This window comes from Aquarana catesbeiana, linkage group LG02, assembly GCF_042186555.1.
Source record: "Aquarana catesbeiana isolate 2022-GZ linkage group LG02, ASM4218655v1, whole genome shotgun sequence".
Classification (NCBI taxonomy): domain Eukaryota; kingdom Metazoa; phylum Chordata; class Amphibia; order Anura; family Ranidae; genus Aquarana; species Aquarana catesbeiana.
The window spans coordinates 54,815,244-54,840,989 of NC_133325.1; the positions used below are offsets into that span (position 1 = coordinate 54,815,244).

The window sequence follows — 25,746 nt, forward strand, 5'->3', positions numbered from 1 at the left end:
GGGCACGGTGAGGCTGCATTTGATGGGGCACGGTGAGGCTGCATTTGATGGGGCACGGTGAGGCTGCATTTGATGGGGCACGGTGAGGCTGCATTTGATGGGGCACGGTGAGGCTGCATTTGATGGGGCACGGTGAGGCTGCATTTGATGGGGCACGGTGAGGCTGCATTTGATGGGGCACGGTGAGGCTGCATTTGATGGGGCACGGTGAGGCTGCATTTGATGGGGCACGGTGAGGCTGCATTTGATGGGGCACAGTGAGGCTGCATTTGATGGGGCACAGTGAGGCTGCATTTGATGGGGCACAGTGAGGCTGCATTTGATGGGGCACAGTGAGGCTGCATTTGATGGGGCACAGTGAGGCTGCATTTGATGGGGCACAGTGAGGCTGCATTTGATGGGGCACAGTGAGGCTGCATTTGATGGGGCACAGTGAGGCTGCATTTGATGGGGCACAGTGAGGCTGCATTTGATGGGGCACAGTGAGGCTGCATTTGATGGGGCACAGTGAGGCTGCATTTGATGGGGCACAGTGAGGCTGCATTTGATGGGGCACAGTGAGGCTGCATTTGATGGGGCACAGTGAGGCTGCATTTGATGGGGCACAGTGAGGCTGCGTTTGATGGGGCACAGTGAGGCTGCGTTTGATGGGGCACAGTGAGGCTGCGTTTGATGGGGCACAGTGAGGCTGCGTTTGATGGGGCACAGTGAGGCTGCGTTTGATGGGGCACAGTGAGGCTGCGTTTGATGGGGCACAGTGAGGCTGCGTTTGATGGGGCACAGTGAGGCTGCGTTTGATATGGCACAGTGAGGCTGCGTTTGATATGGCACAGTGAGGCTGCGTTTGATATGGCACAGTGAGGCTGCGTTTGATATGGCACAGTGAGGCTGCGTTTGATATGGCACAGTGGCAGCGTTTGATATGGCACAGTGGCAGCGTTTGATATGGCACAGTGGCAGCGTTTGATATGGCACAGTGGCAGCGTTTGATATGGCACAGTGGCAGCGTTTGATATGGCACAATGGCAGCGTTTGATATGGCACAATGGCAGCGTTTGATATGGCACAATGGCAGCGTTTGATATGGCACAATGGCGGCGTTTGATATGGCACAATGGCGGCGTTTGATATGGCACAGTGGCGGCGTTTGATATGGCACAGTGGCGGCGTTTGATATGGCACAGTGGCGGCGTTTGATATGGCACAGTGGCGGCGTTTGATATGGCACAGTGGCGGCGTTTGATATGGCACAGTGGCGGCGTTTGATATGGCACAGTGGCGGCGTTTGATATGGCACAGTGGCGGCGTTTGATATGGCACAGTGGCGGCGTTTAATATGGCACAGTGGCGGCGTTTGATATGGCACAGTGGCGGCGTTTGATATGGCACAGTGGCGGCGTTTGATATGGCACAGTGGCGGCGTTTGATATGGCACAGTGGCGGCGTTTGATATGGCACAGTGGCGGCGTTTGATATGGGCACAGTGGCGGCGTTTGATATGGGCACAGTGGCGGCGTTTGATATGGGCACAGTGGCGGCGTTTGATATGGGCACAGTGGCGGCGTTTGATATGGGCACAGTGGCGGCGTTTGATATGGGCACAGTGGCGGCGTTTGATATGGGCACAGTGGCGGCGTTTGATATGGGCACAGTGGCGGCGTTTGATATGGGCACAGTGGCGGCGTTTGATATGGGCACAGTGGCGGCGTTTGATATGGGCACAGTGGCGGCGTTTGATGGGCACAGTGGCGGCGTTTGATGGGCACAGTGGCGGCGTTTGATGGGCACAGTGGCGGCGTTTGATGGGCACAGTGGCGGCGTTTGATGGGCACAGTGGCTGCGATTGATGGTACAGTGAGGCTGTAATTGATGTTTTTTTTCCCAGAATTTTTCAGTTTGTTTGCGCCCCCCAAAAATTTTAAGCACCAGCTGCCACTGGTTATAGGGGGAATCTGGGGAAGGGAAGATGAGGGGTAGTCAGTACCTGGCTTCTTATATGCATTGGATACTCCAATAGCAAGACCTCCCTGCCATGATTCCTGACTGTGTCCTGCACAGCTGGCGAGTTCTGAATGTCAAAAAAACGGCAAGAGGCTGCAGTCCTGCTAAAAACACAGCGACAAGAGGCTGCAGTCCTACTACAAACACAATGAAAAACTGCTGGAACTGGCTAAATGAAAAGAAAATAATCAGTATAAAGGAATTCAAGGAACCAAATGGACTTTGTAAACTAAAGCCTAAGTGCAGCCAAAAAACAAACAAACCCAGAAAAATCAGCACAAGGGACAGAACGTACTGTTAGTAGGATGTGTCCCTTGTGCTGATGCCTCTTTTAGGTGAAACCCTCTTCCATCCATGGACTACAGCTTCTATGAATGAGACCGTATCTATGAATGGAGGGGGCAGACATTTCGATCATCCACCCATCCTCCATTTATAGACCCTGTTTCATTCATAGACACTATCGTGCACCTTATATGAATAGAGCAGATTGGTGGAAAGGGCAGGCAAAGTTGGGCTCTCTGAAGGATTACGGCAGCAGGGGTGGGGTGGGGCATGGACAGAGGAGGATTTCACATAAAAGAAGAGGTATATGCACAAGGGACACGTCCTACTGACTAAGTTTTTTCCCTTGCACTCATTTTTCTGTTTTGTTTTTTGCTGCACTTAGGCTTTAAATGTATATCTAAAACCCAAACTTTTATTTTAGTTTTGGGTGGAGTGGGTAAGCATTAGAGCCCTGTCTATGTCCCATCAAGCAGATTTAACCTCTTTGTCCTGGTGACGGTTGTCCCTAGGACAGAAGGTGATGGGAAATCCAAAACTTTACAGCTGTTACCACAACAGGAACAGAGAGGAAATCCTGTCACTTGTAGTCCCAACTGTCTAAGAGAGAGTTTCCCCTCACTTTGGAGAGATTTCCTCTCACTTCCTGTTGAGCAACTGGGAGAAGAAGTGAAGGGAAATAGCAAACAAACCAAAAGTAAAAAAAGGGGGGATACATTCCTTCCTTAACACTGGCAACACATAATTTGGGCGCCCTGGGTTTTGAGCTCTTAACTGCACCGTACAGTGATTTATAGATATGTAGGTGGTTACTGGGTGTTGCCTTCCTTGCATACAAGATTGTTTCTGCCTGTAATCCTTTAATGCAAACCTGTGGGAATGATTACCTAACACAACTAACAGCTATGGCCTACATTATATACCTCTTTTGTTGGATTTTGTGGCCACACAGCAGCCTGGATTTCTTCCAGTAATGTCTTTGCAGAAGACAATAGGCCCATCCTATCCAACAATTCAATGCCCATGTTCTTAGTGATTGACCTATCGGGTGGCCTAGATATTGCCACACAGGGGGCACAAGGCTGCATCTATTATCCATGCAAAATAGCAAGTTTGAGAAATCAGTATTTGTCAACCCACTTTGGGAAAGTGCTGGAGTGAGACATTTGTTAGGTAAGAGGTATGTGTGACAGCTCATGCTCTCAGTGACAGCAGCTGCTTATTCTTTCCAGATGTACATATTCAAATATGTGTAACAGAAGATATAGAAAGACTTGATTGTAGTTGAATATATGGAAAGACTTGATTCACGCCTGACGAATGTAGCACACTATGGAGTTGATTTACTAAAACGGAGTGCAAAATCTGGTGTAGCTCTGCAAAGAAACCAATCAGCTTCCATTTTTTGTTTTTTTTATTGTCAAAAGTTAAATTCACAAGCTGAAGCTGATTGGCTACCGTGCACAGCTGCACCAGATTTTGCACTCGCCATTTTTAATAAATCAACCCGTATGTTTTACTATGATTACTACTCTTTCAGACATGGATCTGACATACCTGTAGTTCCTCTTCAGTCCCGGGACAGAAGCGATGCACAGGATTCGGGCGGAGCACACCGCGATACAGGCCTCTACTGTTGGCTCGTTTCTGATGCTGAGGAGGCAGACTTGACCCACATATCCATCGCTGTTACACACCCAGACCTCATGGACATTGTCTGAACTGCTGTGACTGGGGGAGGCGCAGGAGAACTGAGGGGACAAGAAGCAGGGTAAGTGAGGCAATATATGAAAAGACATTCAGGTTTATCCAGTAAATCAGCCCTAAGAAATCAGTATTGGCAATCCAATAATGTAACCAATCACATTTCACTTAACTACTAACAGATGGATATATTATTACATTTGATTGGTTGCTATGGGTTCTGCATTACCCTTCACCATTGGTCTTTACAGAGTTTTCCTGAAAAAGCCCAAAGGTGAGAGATCTAATCAACACTCAAATATACCAACTAACACTAAATACATAGTAATTGTTCACTTTTTTTTTGAAGTGACGTTATAAAACAAATATCATTTGTTATTTTATTGCAGATTTGTACCTCTGTGATGTATGAAAAAGTTGCCTATTAAGATCCTAAAACACAGGTGATCAGCCTGTCAGAAATCTATGTGGAATAATAGAATCTGATACTGGGATCAACCAGCAACATAATCCACTACAACCATTTATGTGTGCAAGAACAAAACATCCCACAATAATGACACACTGACACAAGGCAGGACATTTCCACAATAATAACACACTTACAGTAGAGAAGGTCCTACAATAAGGACACACTGACGCTACCCTGTTTCCCCAAAAATAAGACCTAGCGCGATTGTCGGTGATGGCTGAAATATAAGCCCTACCCCCCAAATAAGCCCTACCCTGTTTCCCCAAAAATAAGCCCTACCCTGAAAATAAGACCTACAAGAACTTTAACCAGGGCTTATTTGGGGCGTAGGGCTTATATTGCAGCCATCACCGACAATCACGCTAGGTCTTATTTTCGGGGAAACAGGGAAGGAGAAGTTCCACAATAATGACACACTGACACTAGGACAAGTTCCACAATAATGACACACTGACACTAGGGAAGGTCCTACAATAATGATACACTGACACTAGGGAAGGTCCTACAATAATGACACACTGACACTAGGGAAGGTCCTACAATAATGACACACTGACACTAGGGAAGGTCCTACAATAATGACACACTGACACTAGGGAAGGTCCTACAATAATGACACACTCACAGTAGAGAAGGTCCTACAATAAAGACACTGACACTAGGGAAGGTCCTACAATGACACTGACACTAGGGAAGGTCCTACAATGACACTGACACTAGGGATGGTCCTACAATAATGACACAGTCACAGTAGAGAAGGTCCTACAATAAATGACACACTCACACTAGTAGAAATTCCACAATGACACAGTCACAGTAGAGAAGGTCCTACAATAATGACACACTGACACTAGAGAAGGTCCCACAATAATGAAACACTGACAGTAGGGAAGATCCTACAATAATGACACTAGGGAAGGTCATACAATAATGACACATTACACTAGGGAATGTACTACAATAATGACACACTCACAGTAGAGAAGGTCCTACAATAAATGACACACTCACACTAGGAGAAATTCCACAATGACACAGTCACAGTAGAGAAGGTCCTACAATAATGACACACTGACACTAGAGAAGGTCCCACAATAATGAAACACTGACGCTAGGGAAGGTCCTACAATAATGACACACTGACAGTAGGGAAGATCCTACAATAATGACACTAGGGAAGGTCCTACAATAATGACACATTACACTAGGGAATGTACTACAATAATGACACACTCACAGTAGAGAAGGTCCTACAATAATGACACACTCACACTAGGGAAGGTCCTACAATGACACTGACACTAGGGAAGGTTCTACAATAATGACACAGTCACAGTAGAGAAGGTCCTACAATAATGGCACACTCACACTAGGAGAAGTTCCACAATAATGACACAGTCACAGTAGAGAAGGTCCTACAATAATGACACACTGAAACTAGGGAAGGTCCTACAATAATGACACACTGACACTAGGGAAGGTCCTACAATAATGACACACTGACAGTAGGGAAGCTCCTACAATAATGACACTAGGGAAGGTCCTACAATAATGACACATTACACTAGGGAAGGTACTACAATAATGACACACTCGCAGTAGAGAAGGTCCTACAATAATGACACCCTGACACTAGGGAAGGTCCTACAATAATGACACACTCACACTAGAAGTTCCACAATAATGACACACTCACAGTAGGGAAGGTCCTACAATAATGACACACTGACACTAGGTAAGGTCCTACAATAATGACACACTGACAGTAGGGAAGATCCTACAATAATGACACTAGGGAAGGTCCTACAATAATGACACATTACACTAGGGAATGTACTACAATAATGACACACTCACAGTAGAGAAGGTCCTACAATAATGACACACTCACACTAGGAGAAGTTCCACAATAATGACACAGTCACAGTAGAGAAGGTCCTACAATAATGACACACTGAAACTAGGGAAGGTCCTACAATAATGATACACTGACACTAGGGAAGGTCCCACAATAATGACACACTGACAGTAGGGAAGCTCCTACAATAATGACACTAGGGAAGGTCCTACAATAATGACACATTACACTAGGGAAGGTACTACAATAATGACACACTCGCAGTAGAGAAGGTCCTACAATAATGACACCCTGACACTAGGGAAGGTCCTACAATAATGACACACTCACACTAGAAGTTCCACAATAATGACACACTCACAGTAGAGAAGATCCTACAATAATGACACACTGACACTAGGGAAGGTCCTACAATAAATGACACACTGACACTAGGGAAGGTCCTACAATAATGACACACTGACACTAGGGAAGGTCCTACAATGATGACACACCGACACTATGGAAGGTCCTACAATAATGACACACTGACAGTAGGGAAGCTCCTACAATAATGACACATTACACTAGGCAAGGTTCTACAACAATGACACCAAAGAAGGTCCTACAATAATGACACACTCACAGTAGAGAAGGTCCTACAATAATGACACACTCACACTAGGAGAAGGTCCTACAATAATGACACACTGACACTTGGGCATATCCCACAATACTGACACACTGACGTCACTCTATCATAACACTAACCACAAGGTGTACAGATGACAGTTGAGTGATTCCCAACACTAACAAATCATTAGTGGACTATAATCATAGTTACATAGGTAATCTGGTTGAAAAAAAGTCCACCCAGTTCAACCTGGTTATCACTGCTGAACAATTTGTCTTTTGCCCCTTGGGACCTGTGTCTGGGGCATCAAAGCAACTATGGAAGGCATCAAAGTGCAATTACATCATGCGATTCCTCTGTAGGCTCTTGATCGGTGGTCTGCAGGACTTTTTTTCAGCAGGAACGTGGGGGGAATGCAGTTCCGGCACATCCAGCACTGAATATATGTAATGACGAGGAGTGCTGGAGGGTCTATTGCTGCTGGCTTTCGGGAGGGGGGGGGGTCTTTTGTTGCTGAGGAAGTCTATGGTTGCTGGGGGGGCTCTTTTGTTGCTTGGGAATCAACGATTACTGAGAGGGATCTACAGGTGAGGGAGAGGTTTACTGTTGCTCGCTGCTGAGGATTTATTAATGTTGGCTGCTGGGAGATCTATTTTTGCAAGGATCTATTGTTGCAGAGGAAGTGTATTATAGTTGTTGGGAGATCTGTTGTTGCTGCTGGGGTCTATAGCTGCGGGGGTGGATTTATTATTGCTGGGCGGATCTATTGTTGGTGGGGGCTCTATTTTTGCTGGGATGGGGATCTGTTGTTACTGGTTGTAGGGGATTTATTTTTCTTATAATATAAAAACCCACAAGCAATAGCGAGCGCGTACAAAAGGAGGGAGTGGGACTTTAAATGAAGCCAATGGTTTGAAAGCCGACACATAACGGTGGGTCAATAAACTTTATTGCATATTCATACAGACAATGGTATCAAACAATGTCAAAATTAACACTTGGTAAAATGTTGGCATTGATAACCCAAGATCGACGTAGGGATCATAAGCATTGTTTTCAAGGATATAACAGGTAACATGAATAATAACATGGGTATGAGCAATATTACTAAATAAAAACAAGGGATCACCAGGTGTCAGACGCTTATGATCCCTACATTGATCTTGGGTTATCAATGCCAACATTTTACCAAGTGTTAATTTTGACATTGTTTGATACCATTGTCTGTATGAATATGCAATAAAGTTTATTGACCCACCGTTATGTGTCGGCTTGCAAACCATTGGCTTCATTTAAAGTCCCAGTCCCTCCTTTTGTACTCGCTCGCTATTGCTTGTGGGTTTTTATATTATATTGTAGTCATAGGGATGGAAATGTGCGACCTTACCCGGCGCAATTTCAATTAAAGTCCCATTCTTCCCTCTGCCCCTTTGTTGTTAAGATTTATTTTTCTTGTTATCATTAACACATTCCATACAAATTACTAAGCACCACAAAACGATACTTGGTTGTATATTCTTTATAAGGGGCGGTACTGAGAGGTGGGTGGGGCATAGAACTAAGGGGCACAGAGGTGGGTAGGGAGCGGAGATAAGGGGTGACTCAGAAGTTGGGAGTACCTGCACCAATTCTCAGAGGAAAAAAAGCCCTGGTGATCTGTATAGTGCAGTAAATTGCTAAACATAAAAACACAGCACAAAAAGACAGTGTGATTCCGCCAAGGGTGTAATCTGAATTTAATAACTGCAAGAATGTGGTTTGGAGTCTATAGGTGGAGCCTGTATGAAAGACATCATCAGTAACTGGTCTCTGAATTCTAAATACATCTACACCTTCATATTGCTCATGTCTGAATCTGACAGAGATAAGGGGAAAAAAATCTGCATCTGAATTGATCTCATTAATGGACTGATATTTGTACTTTAAGAAAAATAAGCAGGAAAGGAAAAAGAAGTAAGAAAAAAAATGCCTAGATTTTCTCTAGCCTCACCTGCATCCCGCTGCGTGTCTTCATGATGGGGATGGCCTTCAGGAATTCTGGGTCTAGGCGGTTCTTGCTGGTAGCTGTGAAGAGAAGACGAGAATCAGAAATTTGGGGAAGATATAAAAAAAAAAAAAAAAAAGGGCCACAAACCTCTTTTTTGTGTATTTATATCCAAAAAATCCTCCCCTACTCTCCAGATCAAACGCCTAAAAAATGGAAATAATTCAGATGCAGAAACATAGCTTTGTACTGCTGCGGCCTGTCCAGCACAGAGCAGTGTGTAGATCTGTACTCCAAATTCACATGCATGGGCCAGTTCTTCCTCTAGGACAGGGGTCTCCAAACTGCGGCCCTTTGCTTGCCTTTATCCGGCCCTTGGGGCACTATTTCTTTTTTTTATGTTTTTTTTTTGGTTGTAAAAGACATAACATTTGAAAGCATACACGCGGACGCAGATGCTTTGGTAAAATATAGATAAAGATATATATATATCTATATCTCTCAAAATGAGATGGGTTACATATGACATAACGCATATAACAGGACAGTAAACACATGGTCACTTAGGTTGTTAAGCTCGCGTACCTAGCGTCTAACGAAAGCTAGGCGTTTCTCATCCTGGAAGCGACAGAGCTCATTAAGTACTAAGTCTCTAATCTCTTTGTTCTTTCAGAGACTGTCCTATGCATATTCGTCGTTATAAGCGAATATGTATCTAGGCTGGAATGTGGCAATCAGAAAATCGGGGGGTGTTAGTATATGAATGGGGTCACTGGGGGTGGCTGGGGATATTTTAGGATTAGTGGAGGGGGACTATTGAAGTGCCTCGTAGTGTTAGGTGGGGGGCACTATTTCTACCACTGACGCTAAAAAGGGGGCTCCATTCTTTCCACTGACACCAACAGTGTCTCTAACTAAACCAAGAAAAAGAAAGTAGGAAATGACACCAACTGATGGCTACTCTAAGTTTATTACAAAAATATAAAATACAAATGGAAATAGCAACCCAGCATTCCACCCCACCTCCTCAATTAATTCAACCTCCCTCCTCTAACCCATCCACACCCCCTGGACCAAACCATTCTTCTCACTGACAACAATGGGGCATTTTTCCTTCCACTGACACCAATGATGGGACACTATTCCTCCCAATGATACCAGCATTAGGGCATAATTCCTCCCACTGATATAAATAATTAGGCACTATTCCTCACACTAATACCAATGACGGGGCACTATTCTTTCTTCTATTGACTACAGGCACTATAAAAAAAATGTAATCCCACTGATCCCGGGGCATTTTTTACTTCCACTGGCCACTCCGGCATCCCTAAAGTCTGAAGGATGGTAAATCAGCCCTTTGAAAAGTTTGGAGAACCCTGCTCTAGGACATAATGGGCGCCTGAGGTTGGTGTCCAGCTAGGTACAGGACACCTATTGCCCTCATTGGACAGGCCTAGCCCTTCCACTGACACCAATGATGGGACACTATTCTTCCCACTGACACCAGCAATGGGGCATAATTCCTCCCACTGATATAAATAATTAGGGCACTATTATCCCTCCAATACCAATGATGGGGCACTATTCCTTCTTCTAATGACTACAGGCACTATTTAACTTTTTTACTCCCACTGACCCCGGGGCATTTTCCAATGGCCGCTCCAGCCCCCCTTTGTTTAGAAAGTTTGAAGACCCCTGCTCTAGGACAGAATGAGCGTCTGAGGTTGGTGTCAAGCTATGTACAGGACACCTATTGTTTTCAATGGCCAGGCCTGGTACAAGCGCGTAGATTTGGATTATGGAGCACCACAACATCTCATCAATGGCCAGAGCTGCACAGGTCGCAGCAGATAAAAAGCTACAAGTCTGCATCTGAGGTCTGTCAGTTCATTTAGAAATTTGAAAGGGAGGGTGGGTTACTATGCTTTGTTTAAAGATACTTTTTACTTTTGAGTTCTAACTATTTGTAATATATTAGTAATGCAGGAATTTGATCCACCTGCTCTTCCTCTGCTCTCTGAAGTGTCTTCTACCTTCCCTCTCCTTCTGCACAGAATTAGGATCAGTAGTCAAAGCCCAATTCAACTTTTAGTCCAAATCAGATAAATACATTCCAGGTGCATTAAAAGAAAAGGATAGGCAAAGACTTGCAGTTCATTTTCTTTAGAAAGCAGCCACAGCGTGAAAAGGAAAAGCCTGTTCCTTGCCAGCACTCTGCAGTAGAGAAAACTCTTGCTATCTGTGTGAAAGCAATGGTCTCTCTTCAGAGGTCCAACACACCATCCTGCTAAGTCAAACCTAAAGCTGTGCAATTAGCAAAGTTAATGCTCCCTGCTGATAGCAGAGCTATAGGTCTGACACAGCAGGGAAGATTCATAGGGCCTTTGCAGAGCGACTGCTGCTTACACAAAGAGAGCAACGGTCTTTTTTTTGCATCATGTTGACAGAACATGCTTTTTGACTAAGGCTTTGAACTGTAATACTTTGCACATCTCTTGTGTTGATATGCCTGGAATGTATTTAGATAATCTGAACTAAAGTTCAGTTGAGTTTTAGGCCCCTTTCACACTTGTGCAATCTGAAAGACTTTGATGCGATTTTGCCGCGACTTGAAGCAATGCCTGTGTAATCTTGAGATCTATGGGCCTCAAGTCGCATCAAAGTTGGACCAAAGTAGTGCAGGGACTACTTTGAAGTCGCTGCAACTTGAAGTCGCACAGATATGAATGGTACTCATTGGAAATCGTGGTGTACAACTTGTCGTGCAACTTTGCAGTCCCAAGTCGCAGGACAAGTCGCACAACTTGTGAAAGGGGCCTTAAAGATAATACTGTATACGACTTTGCTCAGGTCAAATTAAAAGGTTATCTTGCTAGCCAAACCTCAGCATTCTGTTTGACTGTTGGAGCCCTGATTGTAATACTTGTGTAAGCTCCACAATGGAACTTTCCATAGCATAGTGACTTTCTCTGGGCTGGCAATTGGCCGCTCAGGAATTAGAACTTCCTACTGGTTGTAAGAGGAGGGGCTTGCATGCTCCTCTATATCCAGAAGTAGCAGGCATTTCCAAGGGCTCCAGCACACAAAGTGGGCAAGGGAGTGCATCCAAAAGGAGTAGAAGTGGGTGGGAGAGTGGGCTAGTAAGACAACCTACGACACATGATTTTAAAGGATGCCACCAAACACTGAATTGGTGGGAATGATTCTATTAGAAAACATGTTTACCACCGTCTATATGGTTTGTGTACAGTACTATGAATTACCCAGCTTCTTCTTGGCCTCCTCGAAGCCTTGCTCGAAGTGCAGCCTGGCGTCTGGGCTGCTGAATTCGAATATGAAGGACTCGGTGCCGTCAGCCTTGGTGGTGGTCAACTCCACTTTGTTTGGAGGGAATGACATCGAGTAGGAGAGAGACTGCTTCTCCGCCAGCTCGCGATGCACAGAGGCCATCATATCTTTGATGACATCATCAAGGCTCTGCCAAAACAAGAATGTATTGCACAAGTGGGAAATACAGTAAGTATGCTGTTCACCAATAAAGTAAATGGTAACTGGATGTTTAAAAAAAAAACAAAACTTTATTTCATTTGCTGTTGCATCTCATTGTTACTGATCTTCTGCAGCTGCTTTGCATCCACTTTCAGTTTGCATGGCGTTTCTTAGGGCGAGTTTCCTGATGGTGACAACAGTGGACCATGCCTGTGTAATGGGTGTTGTGTGGAGTGCAGGGAGACAAGTATAAGTGAGTGGGGGGATGAGCTTTTAAGAGGCTATGTCACTTTGTCCCAGAATTCTTCCTTTAGCCACAACAGAGAAGCAAAAAAATAAATAATTAAAAAAAAAAAATGTATATATATATATATATATATATATATATATATATATATATATATATATATACACACACACTATCTATCTCTCTATAGATATATATATATATATATATATATAAAAATATCTATGGATAGATAGATCTCTATAGATAGAGATATCTATCTATCTATAATGGTAAAATGGCTCCTAACATATGACTAGCCATGGAAGCTCTTGTGGGGAAAGGTCTCGGAAGAGTGACACTTTACTCGCTGACAGCTACTGGGGGGGTGGTGTATAAGAGTAGAACCTGTGTATAGGTACTCCTACACTGGACACAAAGAGTAAAGCAGCCCATAGATGACACAGTTGTTTTCATTCAACCAGCAGGTTGAACAACAAATGCTGACTCAATTCCCCCTTCCACACACACGTGATGTTGATGGGGGAAGCCTCACCGCCATCAAAATACACAGATCAGTGCTGCCGGCTGTAGCCTGCTGCAGGGATTGAGCAGAGAAAACCCGGCAGGGCAGTTATACATCCTCAGTCCCCATACATGGATCAAAATTCAACTGGTCCCTGCTGACCAGGACGAATTGAATTCCATGTATGGCCAGCTTTAATCTTTATATTTGTCCCGCTTTCAATATAGCAAATCCCCTGCAAAACTAATCTACATTGTTTTTTTTATCTCCTCTGACAACACCATGCTTGTTATGTGTTTTTGCTGGCTGTGTCTAGACGCAGTGGTGTACACCGGAATTAGACAAAAACCTAATTATGTTTTGACCCGCGTTGCTCTACGCTGTTCTATAATCGTTAGTGAGCAAAACAGACGACTTGTTTATCTGTCCTTGTGGCAGATAGATGGAAGTATTTACACATACGGAGAAAGCACTTAGAAGTGTTTGTATATGGAATCATCTGCACGGGCCGGTTACCATCAGCGGTTAAGCTCATTACAGGCCGATTCACATGACAAAAAAAAAAATGCTTCATAAATTCTTACCAAGCAGAAGGGGATTTGCTCATGAAAAAGGGCCACACACACACTCTGGCCCCTTTCACACTTGTGCAACTTCAAAGTCGCGCGATTCCGCGGCCGCAATTTTACCGCAATTTGGGAGCAGTACTACTTTGTACGACTTTGCCACAACTTTGGCATTAACAATTCTCAGCTTGTGCTTACAAAGTCGTACTGAAATCGTGTCTATATTATTCAGGTGCCATTTGCATGCTACTTGAGGGTTTAACATTGAGGTCTATGGAGTACAACTCGCATGGAAGTTGGACCAAAGTAGTGCAGGGACTACTTTGAAGTCAGCACGACTTAAAGTCGTGCCAATATGAATGGTAGTCATTGAAAGTCATGGAGAATGACTTGTCATACGATTTTGCAGTACAAAATCATGGGGCAAGTTGTATGAGTGTGAAAGGGGCCTTAGGAAGTTATAAGTCAGGTGTGTCCAACCTGTGGCCCAAAAGAGTTCAGCTTGCGATCCAGGGCATGTTAGAGGGACGCCGTACAAGAATAGAAGCGGTCAACAGAGGCAAGCTAGGCACATGCACAAGTAGGACAAAGTAGGCTTGCTGCTCCAGGTGAGGTAGGGAAGCCTAATGGATGGTGGGTGCACGCCTCGGCTCGCCTCCGGATACAATACACAAAAAAGAAGAATGGGCTGCAGACCACAATGTAATCCAAAATCTTTATCCCAACATCCCAAAGTGACACCACAAGACCAGATGCCTGGTAGACGCGTTTCACACTACTAAGCACATACACATGTGGAGGGACGCCGGTGTTGCCATGCAGGCATAGCAGCCACGGCGGTCGCCAAAGAGTATCCAGGCACATGCATGTCAGAAAGGATGCCGGGGCTGCCGTGTTTGTAATCGCAGCGGCAGCAACAAATGCAGGGACTCCCAATAGTCCCAGGCAAGAAAATTCCGCATGGCTGTATCTAGCGTGGTGCTGGGGTGGGCTGTGCTCTCTCAGATTTCAGTTGCACCCCCTGCCCACAACCTCCCCTCTACCTCCCCACACAGCACATACAAGGGTTGCCAACAACTGTGAATGGAAGAGGAGTTTACTGTCAGCATCTTCTCCAACCATGCATAGAACTTTATGATGAAAAAAAAAGCTCTATAAGTAGAGGAGGGGGCAGGAGTGAGCAGGCAGTGCAACTTCTGTGCGCAGTGGCTTCTGTTCATCTTTGCAGCACTGGAGGACAGTACAGCGGAACCTTGGTTTACGAGTAACACAGTTAATGAGCGTTTTTTTTTTGTTAAATCCTGACACGGGTTGCAAAACGAGCAGGATTCAAGCCAATGGGGTGTGCAGTACTGTATTTGGCCAGAGGTGCGGGGGGCGCCGGTGACACTCGTAACGATTCGGAGCTGTTTGGAAATTCTCGGAAACCCTCAGAACCCCCATTCCCGAGTGTTTGCGAGGGCTTCCGAGTTCAGCCGAGCTGTCCCCGAGTATTTCCGAGGCTCTCTAGCCCCCCCTCACCTCTGGCCACATGCGGTATTGCATGCAATAGAAGTCAATGCGGAACGAATTATCTTCGTTACCATTGACTTCTATGGGGAAACTTGCTTTGATATGCAAGTGCTTTGGATTACACGCATTCTCCTGAAATCCAAGGTTCCACTGTATATGAAAGCTGGGAAGGAGAAAAGTCTGAAAGATTTTTTTTTTTAATCAGGTAAAGGTTTATTGAGATGTTACAAATTTATACAACCAGACATTAAACGAACATGTAGTTCACATCAGATTGGAAGATGTTTTAGTAGAAGCAGACACCTTTAGGTAATGGGATGCACGCCAATACACATAACTGGTGTGTTTAGTGCTGTATCCAAAAAAATAAAAACATTTAAAAAATGTGATTCTGTGCAGTCAATCTTGCAATTTACAGACCTGTACCACATTGCACAGGCAGGAGGATCACTCTGCTCTGAGTTTTAGGACTTCCAGGGTGTGTTAACTGGACAGAGGTCATGATACTCACACATTGTATAATTAGAAGATGAGAGGTGATACAAGAAGCCGTGCTTCTGAAGCAGGAAATAAGTGTCACCTGCTTGGTTTGTGCAGGAATGCAGCAGAGCAATGCATGTCACAACACTGTCTGGACAGAATTACACATTCTGTAGTTGGTAAAATTGTAAGCACATGGGAGATTAAAGACTCATGTGGCTATGCATGTAATTGCCATCATCCCTTGAAATAGAATATAGGAATAAACCCCGAAATTGGGGTTTTTAAAGGCAATTTTGAAAAAAGAAAAATTGTGTTTAAAAAAAAATATTTATTTCCATATAAATAGAGTTGATAACATTGAGGATAGTCTTGTTATCAATTCTATTTATATGGAAATAAATATTTTCTCACTATCCTCATTGAGCATAGTCTTATCAACTCCATTCATATGGAAATAAATATTTTTTTTAAAACAACACAATTTTTCTTTTTTCAAAATTGCCTTTAAAATCCCAATTTCGAAGTTTACTCCTAAATAGTAAGCACACATGAAAAAAAAAAAACAACAAAAATAATTCACTGTATGTATGCCGTCAAGCTGTTTGCCAGGTCAGGGGTTAAGGTTTGTGAAAAAAACGGGGCATTAACAATCAAAGAGAAAACAGGCCAATGTGTCTCCTCTCTCTGGATTACTATCTTCACACAAAAGCCACCAATAGGTGGGACAGAGATTTCTTTAAAACGTTGGACAGTTTTTTTTTTTTTTTTCAATGGGTACGATTGCTCAATTTCCACCTAAAATTAAAGGAAGAAGCACCCGTTTAATGGTCAATTGATTGTCTCACCTGATGAGGAAAGCTGAGGGTTTCCGACAGTTTGCTGATTTGCCCCATGGTGCTCAGATCTTCATCCAGCCGGCCGATAATTTTCTGAATACTGTCCCGATTCGAGGCTTGGGATGTCCCTGAGTAAAGAGATTGTATTTTAGCATTAATGGTTTAAACCAAGGATTTACCCCCCTTCATGACCAGGCCATTTTTTGGAATATGGCACTGCGTTACTTTGACAATTGTGCGGTCATGCAGCGCTGTACACAAACAAAATTGATGTCCCTTTTTTCGCACAAATGGCACTTTCTTTTGGTGGTATTCAATCACCTCCCTGTTTTTTTTTATTTTTTGCAATATAAACAAAAAATATTAACAATTTTGGAAAAAAACAATATTTTTTACTTTCTGCTATAAAACATATCCAATAAAATGTAAAAAAATATATATATATATAGACCCCAAATCTCTCCATAAAGAGTACCTGTCACTGCCTATTACTGTCATGGATGTTTACATTGTGTGTAATATGCAGGGGGGCTGTGTAATGTAAAGGGGTCCAGAGGTGCGGGGACTGTGTAATGTAAAGGGGTCCAGAGGTGCGGGGACTGTGTGATGTAAAGGGGTCCAGAGGTGCGGGGACTGTGTGATGTAAAGGGGTCCAGAGGTGCGGGGCTGTGTAATGTAAAGGGGTCCAGAGGTGCGGGGTCTGTGTAATATAAAGGGGTCCAGAGGTGTGGGGGCTGTGTAATGCAAAGGGGTCCAGAGGTGCGGGGCTGTGTAATGTAAAGGGATCCAGAGGTGCGGGGACTGTGTAATGTAAAGGGGTCCAGAGGTGCGCGGGCTGTGTAATGTAAAGGGGTCCAGAGGTGCGGGGTCTGTGTAATATAAAGGGGTCCAGAGGTGTGGGGGCTGTGTAATGCAAAGGGGTCCAGAGGTGCGGGGCTGTGTAATGTAAAGGGATCCAGAGGTGCGGGGACTGTGTAATGTAAAGGGGTCCAGAGGTGCGCAGGCTGTGTAATGTAAAGGGGTCCAGAGGTGCACGGGCTGTGTAATGTAAAGGGGTCCAGTGGTGTGGGGACTGTGTAATGTAAAGGGGTCCAGGAGTGCGGGGGCTGTGTAATGTAAAGGGGTCCAGATTATTATCTTCACTTATTAGCAGGTTAATGCAGCCCCCATGCATTCACATACACTAAATCTGGCCCTTAAGTGGGACATGATCCGGTGCAGGAGAGCAGCCTTGCCGCCGTACAGCTAAGTGATGCGGTCGACAAGCGGCTAAAAGTATTTTTGTTACAGGGCTAATGATAGATCAGTAAATACAAACTGGTGCTTGAAACCTAAATCCCAGCAACAACCAAATCATTTTATTTACTTTTCGGGGGGATTTCGGCTATAGAGAGGGAAAGTTAGAATGGTTTACTTCTATACTGCTGTCTAATCTTTATTGAACTGTTCCATACTGTAGATAACCCAACATTGAAGGCTGTGCATGAACATCCAACTTACATTTAGCATATATAATGGTACTAAAAGTATAAATCAGTTCAGGATGTGACTGGTCTTTGTCAGGTATATAGAAACTGAGAGAAAGAGATAGGATAGAGACAGTAGAAGAAGAGGAGGATGGGTGTGAGTGGAAAGGATAGGATACAGCAGAGTGACAGAATGATGAGCTCATCAATCTTCTGCTTCTCATTTCACTGTCCAATAACAGACTGGGGAGGGACAAGACATGCAAGTGTTCATGCAGCAGAGAAAATTAAGGCCACCTGACCTGCCAAAGAAGACTTTGTGGTGTGACAGAGTTATGTAAATATAAGGACTGTGTGTTAAAAAAAAAAAAAGGAAGAAGAAAATCTGAGGACTGGAAGGACAGCAATACAAATCCTTTTGCAAAGTAAAACAGCTCCTTTGTGTGTGTTTTCTCCGTGTATTCTTCTTTGTGCCTGAAGCTTTGAATATGAGACCTGAGATATCTCTATATCAAGCTCTGGTTTGGTCCCGGCATGTAGAAGGAAGAATCATTTATTATAGAGCTGCAAGTCCCAGCAGACAATACCTCTGCGGGGATAGGCCACTCAAAGCCAAAGCTTGGCTCTCATGCAGGGCCAGAGCCAGCATAAGACTGCTTAGGCAGCCGCATTAGGGTACCAGGATAGGGGGTGGTAAAATCTGAGTAATATAAAGGGGTCCAGAGGTGTGGGGGCTGTGTAATGCAAAGGGGTCCAGAGGTGCGGGGCTGTGTAATGTAAAGGGATCCAGAGGTGCGGGGACTGTGTAATGTAAAGGGGTCCAGAGGTGCGCAGGCTGTGTAATGTAAAGGGGTCCAGAGGTGCACGGGCTGTGTAATGTAAAGGGGTCCAGTGGTGTGGGGACTGTGTAATGTAAAGGGGTCCAGGAGTGCGGGGGCTGTGTAATGTAAAGGGGTCCAGATTATTATCTTCACTTATTAGCAGGTTAATGCAGCCCCCATGCATTCACATACACTAAATCTGGCCCTTAAGTGGGACATGATCCGGTGCAGGAGAGCAGCCTTGCCGCCGTACAGCTAAGTGATGCGGTCGACAAGCGGCTAAAAGTATTTTTGTTACAGGGCTAATGATAGATCAGTAAATACAAACTGGTGCTTGAAACCTAAATCCCAGCAACAACCAAATCATTTTATTTACTTTTCGGGGGGATTTCGGCTATAGAGAGGGAAAGTTAGAATGGTTTACTTCTATACTGCTGTCTAATCTTTATTGAACTGTTCCATACTGTAGATAACCCAACATTGAAGGCTGTGCATGAACATCCAACTTACATTTAGCATATATAATGGTACTAAAAGTATAAATCAGTTCAGGATGTGACTGGTCTTTGTCAGGTATATAGAAACTGAGAGAAAGAGATAGGATAGAGACAGTAGAAGAAGAGGAGGATGGGTGTGAGTGGAAAGGATAGGATACAGCAGAGTGACAGAATGATGAGCTCATCAATCTTCTGCTTCTCATTTCACTGTCCAATAACAGACTGGGGAGGGACAAGACATGCAAGTGTTCATGCAGCAGAGAAAATTAAGGCCACCTGACCTGCCAAAGAAGACTTTGTGGTGTGACAGAGTTATGTAAATATAAGGACTGTGTGTTAAAAAAAAAAAAAGGAAGAAGAAAATCTGAGGACTGGAAGGACAGCAATACAAATCCTTTTGCAAAGTAAAACAGCTCCTTTGTGTGTGTTTTCTCCGTGTATTCTTCTTTGTGCCTGAAGCTTTGAATATGAGACCTGAGATATCTCTATATCAAGCTCTGGTTTGGTCCCGGCATGTAGAAGGAAGAATCATTTATTATAGAGCTGCAAGTCCCAGCAGACAATACCTCTGCGGGGATAGGCCACTCAAAGCCAAAGCTTGGCTCTCATGCAGGGCCAGAGCCAGCATAAGACTGCTTAGGCAGCCGCATTAGGGTACCAGGATAGGGGGTGGTAAAATCTGAGTCCCCAGCCACTTGCTGTGAATTCGGATTTTTAAACCCATGGCGCCAACTGTACAAATATATGCAGTCGCACGGAAGCGGGCATTTATTCGTGAGGCCGCATATATGTGTACCTGTGCTTGTGCTGGGTGCTCGTCGCACAGCGCGCTCCCAGCACAGAGACTGGGTTCTCATCAAGAGAGCCCCAAGTCTTCTACCAATGATCGGGAACTGGGACTCCTAATTCCCAGTCACCTGATCGCTGTGTTAGCCTCTGATTGGCTATCACAGTAATCAGTCACTATGCAGCCCGAGAGCCCCGGGTCTTGTACTAATGATCGGGAACTGGGAGTCCTGGTTCTCGGTCACCTGATCGCTGTGATAGCCTCTGATTGGCTATCACAGTGATCAGCCACTATGCAGCCCGCCCATGTGTTTTCTTTCTCTTCTGAATGGAGAGTAAGATACATTGGGGGGAATTTACTAAAATTGGTGCACTCAGAATCTGGTGCAGCCATGCATGGTAGCCAATCAGCTTCTAATTTCATAAAAATATTATATACGCTGCGCTACCAGTAATAGTGTAATGAACACTCTGTCAATGTAGATACCAAAATGCATACATTACTAATAATCAATAATATAAATATATTAGATAACTATAATAGAGAACTGTGTCTGGAATGACCAGTGAATGGGGGGGGGGGGGGGGGGGGCAGGACACAATAGGCAGTTTGTCTGCTGAGGAGGAGGCTCATACCATCCCGATACCAGTCTGGTATATACCCACTTGCGCTTATCATAGAGCGGTGCACTGGCGCACCTGTTCTGTGCCAGTATCCCTGAAGGGGATTTACTTTGTCTAATAAACATTTTTTAAAACTTTATTACACTATCAAGTTCTCTTATTCCCATATACTGCGGAGGATCACACTGAGGAGTCCAGGATTCCGCTACCATTAAAGAGCCCAGAGGTGGTTCACATGCGTGCACTGACTGAGCTTAACTGCTAAGTCGCACGCTCTAAGGTGAGCGTTCACTACCTAGGGGGAGAACCTGAGTAATGATACCATCGCATGTTTTGAATCACCTTTTGAATTGCTAGAGATATATGGACTTTTCACATCACAGTCATCACTGACGAATTTGGATACCATATATTTACATATGAGCACTGTGATACATGAATAATCCTCTTAGTTTTGTGATATATGGACTTTTTTGGCAGGATTGCCAGTGACACAGTTGTTTATCACTTATGCACATGAGCACTTTTGATTTCATGATCAATTCACATATTATCAACATATGTATTTTGAACACTACCTCGCATAGGAGCACGTTGGATTAAGTTGTGCAATTTATATGCATTTTATTCAAGAGAGATTTTATCTTTTTAAATAGCTTCACATATTCACTGGTCATTCCAGACACAGTTATCTTTTATAGTTATCTATTATATATTCAAATGATTGATTAATAGTAATGTATGCATTTTGGTATCTACATTGACAGAGTGTTCATTACACTATTACTGGTAGCGCAGCGTATATAATTTATTTATTCGTCTTTGCACAATTTATGTGACGTGTTTAACGCTAGCAGATTCTCTGTCATTTATTTAATTATATTACCATCTGGTTAGTGGTGGCTCGCAGGACCCTGTTTTATTTAGCTTCTAATTTCAGCTTGTTCAGTTGTTGTTTGTAAAGGCAGAAGGTTTTTTATCTTAATGTAGTCTATGCATTAGGATAAACAACCTATGTGTAGCAGCTTCCCCAGCACCCCCCAAATTACTTACCTGAGCCCCATCGCTCTCCAGCGATGTCCACAAGTGTGTCTAAGCCAGGGGTCCCAAACTGGCGGCCCTCCAGCTGTTGCAAAACTACAAGTCCCATGAGGCATTGTAAGGCTGACAGTCACAAGCATGACTCCCACAGGCAGAGGCATGATGGGACTTATAGTTCCGCAACAGCTGGAGGGCCGCCAGTTTGAGACCCCTGGTCTAAGCCATCCGAGACACTCTTTCTGATTGGCTGAGACAAAGCAGTGGCGCCATTGGCTCCCGCGGCGGTCAATCAAAGTCAGTCAGCCAGCCAATCAGGGGAGAAAGGGGGGTGGGGCCAGGTCGGTGCTCCGTGTCTGAATGGATACACGGAGCTCTGATTTGGCTCAGGTGCCCCCATAGAGCGCTGCTGGCTGGGGGGGGCATTCGATAGGAGGGAGGAGCCAGGAGCAGCAAAGAGGGACCCGAGAAGAGCAGGATCCAGGGTGCTCTGTGCAAAACCAACTGCAAAGAGGAGGTAAGTATAACATGTTTGTTATTTTTATTTTATATTTTTTTTAAACCAGATTTTACAATCACTTTAAGCTTTGGCAATAAAACCTGGAAGCTGATTGGTTCCTATGCAGAGGTGCACCAGATTTTGCATGCTCCAGTTTTAGTAAATCAACCCCCATAATAACTTGCTCTTCTTGCAGGGGAGAAAAATGTCAATGCGAAATTAAGTGTTTAAGATAAATAAATAAAAATAAAGAAAAAAATAACTAGGTCAAGCTTTGATCTAGGTCAGTGCAGCAAAATGCACCTTCGCCTGTGTAGACAAAAATCCTTGCACCGGCCCTGCTCTCCTGCATGCGTAGCATAAACGTTTCCACAATGTACTGCAGTCCCCTTTACAGAGAGTGTGGTTTTGTTTTTAATGGTCAATATACAGTCACAAGTCCCAGCATTGCACGGTCACGGTCAAGTCCTTATGGACTTGCTGCACAGCAATAGCAGGACCACAGCTAAGTGGAAGGGGGCAATGCTGAAAATGGGCAGATCTGCAGATCTGTTATTTTTGGTAGAAATGTTGGTACATGCAGAGTAGTGTGCAACAGGGACATTCTGCAAACCTTTGACAATATCCACATCTTCCAGGGGCAATTTCCAGAGAAGCTTGTACTTGCTGGAGATGTCAATCACACTGGCTGCTGTGTACCTAAAACACAAGACAAATGTTATTGCTGCAGTACCAAAACAGATTACCAGAGGGCGGAATCACTCACAGTATCATAATGCAATGTATTTACTGCACATGGAAAAACCATTAAAGTTTATTTAAAGCCAAAAACATTCTTTGTTTGGTTTTTAGAGTACTGAATGGTTGGAACTCCTGTTATTTTTTATGCTGTGTTTCATGGGGGGTGGGGGTGGGGGGGTCTCTTCACTTCTTGACCAGGAGATTCCACATGAAGTGGAAACAAATCTCTCTAAAGTGAGGGGAAATCCCAGGTCAGACAACTGTCTCCATTGGAAGGTTTTCCCTTATCTTCTATTATGGTGACAAATGTAAAGTGTATGATTTCCCACAAATATCTGTCCGTGGACAAAGGAAGCAGATTAATGTTAATGACAACACAGGAAGCAATAGGAACCTATTAAAGGCCAAAAAATTTTAGGAGCCCAATTACATATCTATGTACATTTTGTAATGCGCATGCATAACTGTGAATGGGCCCTTATTTCCCTTTAAAGCGGGGGTCCACCTATCTATCGTTTTTTTTTTTTTGAGTTCATTCACAAACTTTTCTTCTCAGCATTACATACTCACATATTGTGTGTAATATGTCCGCCTGTGTCAGATTTCGTCCGAAAGAATAACTTATATTATTCACTGCAGGCGGTTTCCATCTTCATTGTGGGCATTTGAAGCCCACAAGCATTTATTTCCTGGATGTGGTGAATGCTGTGCTCCCAGCATTCACCGCTCGTTCCTGCACATGCTCAGTGGCATCCTGGGAAGCCTGAGACTAGCTCCCAGGAGTCTGGGAGAGGCTAGAAACACGCCTACTCCCACGGGAGGAGAACCAGGAAGTGCAAAGAAGAATAGAAAAATAAAAGGTAATTACGGCGATTTAAATTTTTTTAAACAGCATGTCAGCATCTAGGCAAGGAAGAGAATACATACAGATATTGTTCAAAATTTGGGTGGAACTCCACTTTAAAAACACATTAAACTGCAGCTTATGTGAACCAGCCCCATAGGAAGGCATGGGATTTCTACATAAAATGCATTTTCATGCAGTAAGTTTAATTTGTTTGACTGCAGGAAGAGGACGAATTGCAACTCTTTCCTTTGCCAATGTTTACTGAAACACCAGGCACATGCCAACTCATACCACCCAACTTTTTGAGATGGGAATGAGGGACACCTATCAGCAAAGGTAAGCAGGCATAGGACACACCCCCTTAAAGGAGAATTTTACAAAAAGTAAAAGATTGGTTAAACTCACGAGTGCTTTTTTTACCACCACTATTCCTTTATATTGGCTTTTTGGAATTTACAAATGCAGCAATTTAGAAATCAGATGAAAGGTTTAGCACTGGGAAACACTTTTTGATAGATAAAAAGTGCATTTTATATACATCTATATAGATCAGATCAAAATGAGGGACAAATGAGGAGGAATGAGGGCCAGAGGGACATTGCTCCAAATCAGGGACAGTCCCTCAAAATCAGGGACAGTTGGGAGCTATGGCCAACTGTTCAGCTTATAAACTCTCCAGTGCAGAATAGGTGAACAAAAAGTCTAGCGCAGTCCTTTACTGCCTGCAGATAAAGGCTTAAGGGGTAGGATTGCCTTGTCAGGAAAAATGAAAAAGTAAACCAACTTCAAATATCCTGGCCACTCTTCCAGGCCCTGCTGCACATATTGGCCGCAATGCCTCATGCTATGAATGTACCCTGTTTCCCCGAAAATATTGTATGACAATTTTTTTTTGCACCGCACCAAGATGTAAAAACGCACAGATGTGAACAGGGCCTTAGAAAGCTGGAGGAAGCATCAATGAACTACAAGTGTGCCGATAAGCACACTCGTAGTTCACGGAGAACTACAAACCCGTCTACCGCAGTGGATGATGGGACTTGTAGTTTACTCATTCACAGAGATCTGTGCCCTGCTTAGCGGTTGCAGGGTAGAGGAATACGGATGCAACATGTTCCTAAAAGGTGAACTTATCCTTTAATGTTCGATAAACGTACAGATTCATGGAGCTGCGGCGTAGAGAACCGGATTTCCTCTTCAGTGTGGTGCAAAGCAACAGGTCCGTGAACAGGAACAGGGAACGATCTTTCTTGCCACTGACCGCTTTCTGCAAAGAGAAACGACAGACCCACATTAGTGGCAGAGTGCGAGGATACAGGAGGATTAAATGTAGAAGGCAGACACAGTAGACTAGACTAAATCAGGAACATCACAATGAAATCTACTGCTTTTCAAATGTCTTTTTTTTTTTTTTTTTTTAAATAGGAGGTTAAAAATAATCAGGATTATAGCTGAATTCTAAAAAGCTCAGATGTAAACTTTATTATCTGCCAAGGAATATGCGACTCTGTCTGGACACTTTTGTGATACACCTCTGCCAGACAGTTCAGCCCAGAAGGTGACACCATTTTCTTTGTTAGAGGCAAGAAATATAGTGGTGTCACCTCCTCCCCCTTGGTTGTATAGTGAAGGATCACCAGAACAGTAATAAGTCAGCAGCTCTGGTCATTCTGCTCTTTCCTTCTGGCAGCACATGTGCATTCTGCAGAGCCTAATTGGCTCCTACTGCTGCCCCTCCCACTAGTAGGGTGTATAGCAGGGATATGCAATTAGCGGACCTCCAGCTGTTGCAGAACTACAAGTCCCATGAAGCATAGCAAGACTCTGACAGCCACAAGCATGACACCCAGAGGCAGAGCATGATGGGAA

General features: G+C 44.0%; 1 protein-coding gene across 2 annotated transcripts in view; it reads right to left on the minus strand.

The window, feature by feature from the left end:
* The window catches only part of ARHGEF17 (Rho guanine nucleotide exchange factor 17), a 362,668-nt gene that overhangs the window by 34,471 nt on the left and 302,451 nt on the right, over positions 1-25,746 (minus strand). For both annotated transcript variants that reach the window (XM_073612921.1, XM_073612920.1), the window contains exons 9-14: positions 25,035-25,144; positions 22,903-22,988; positions 16,568-16,686; positions 12,184-12,397; positions 8,924-8,997; positions 3,844-4,037 (exon numbers count right to left, since the gene is read on the minus strand). In XM_073612921.1, the coding sequence (XP_073469022.1) occupies positions 3,844-4,037; positions 8,924-8,997; positions 12,184-12,397; positions 16,568-16,686; positions 22,903-22,988; positions 25,035-25,144 (797 nt within the window). The remainder of the gene's footprint in view (positions 1-3,843; positions 4,038-8,923; positions 8,998-12,183; positions 12,398-16,567; positions 16,687-22,902; positions 22,989-25,034; positions 25,145-25,746) is intronic.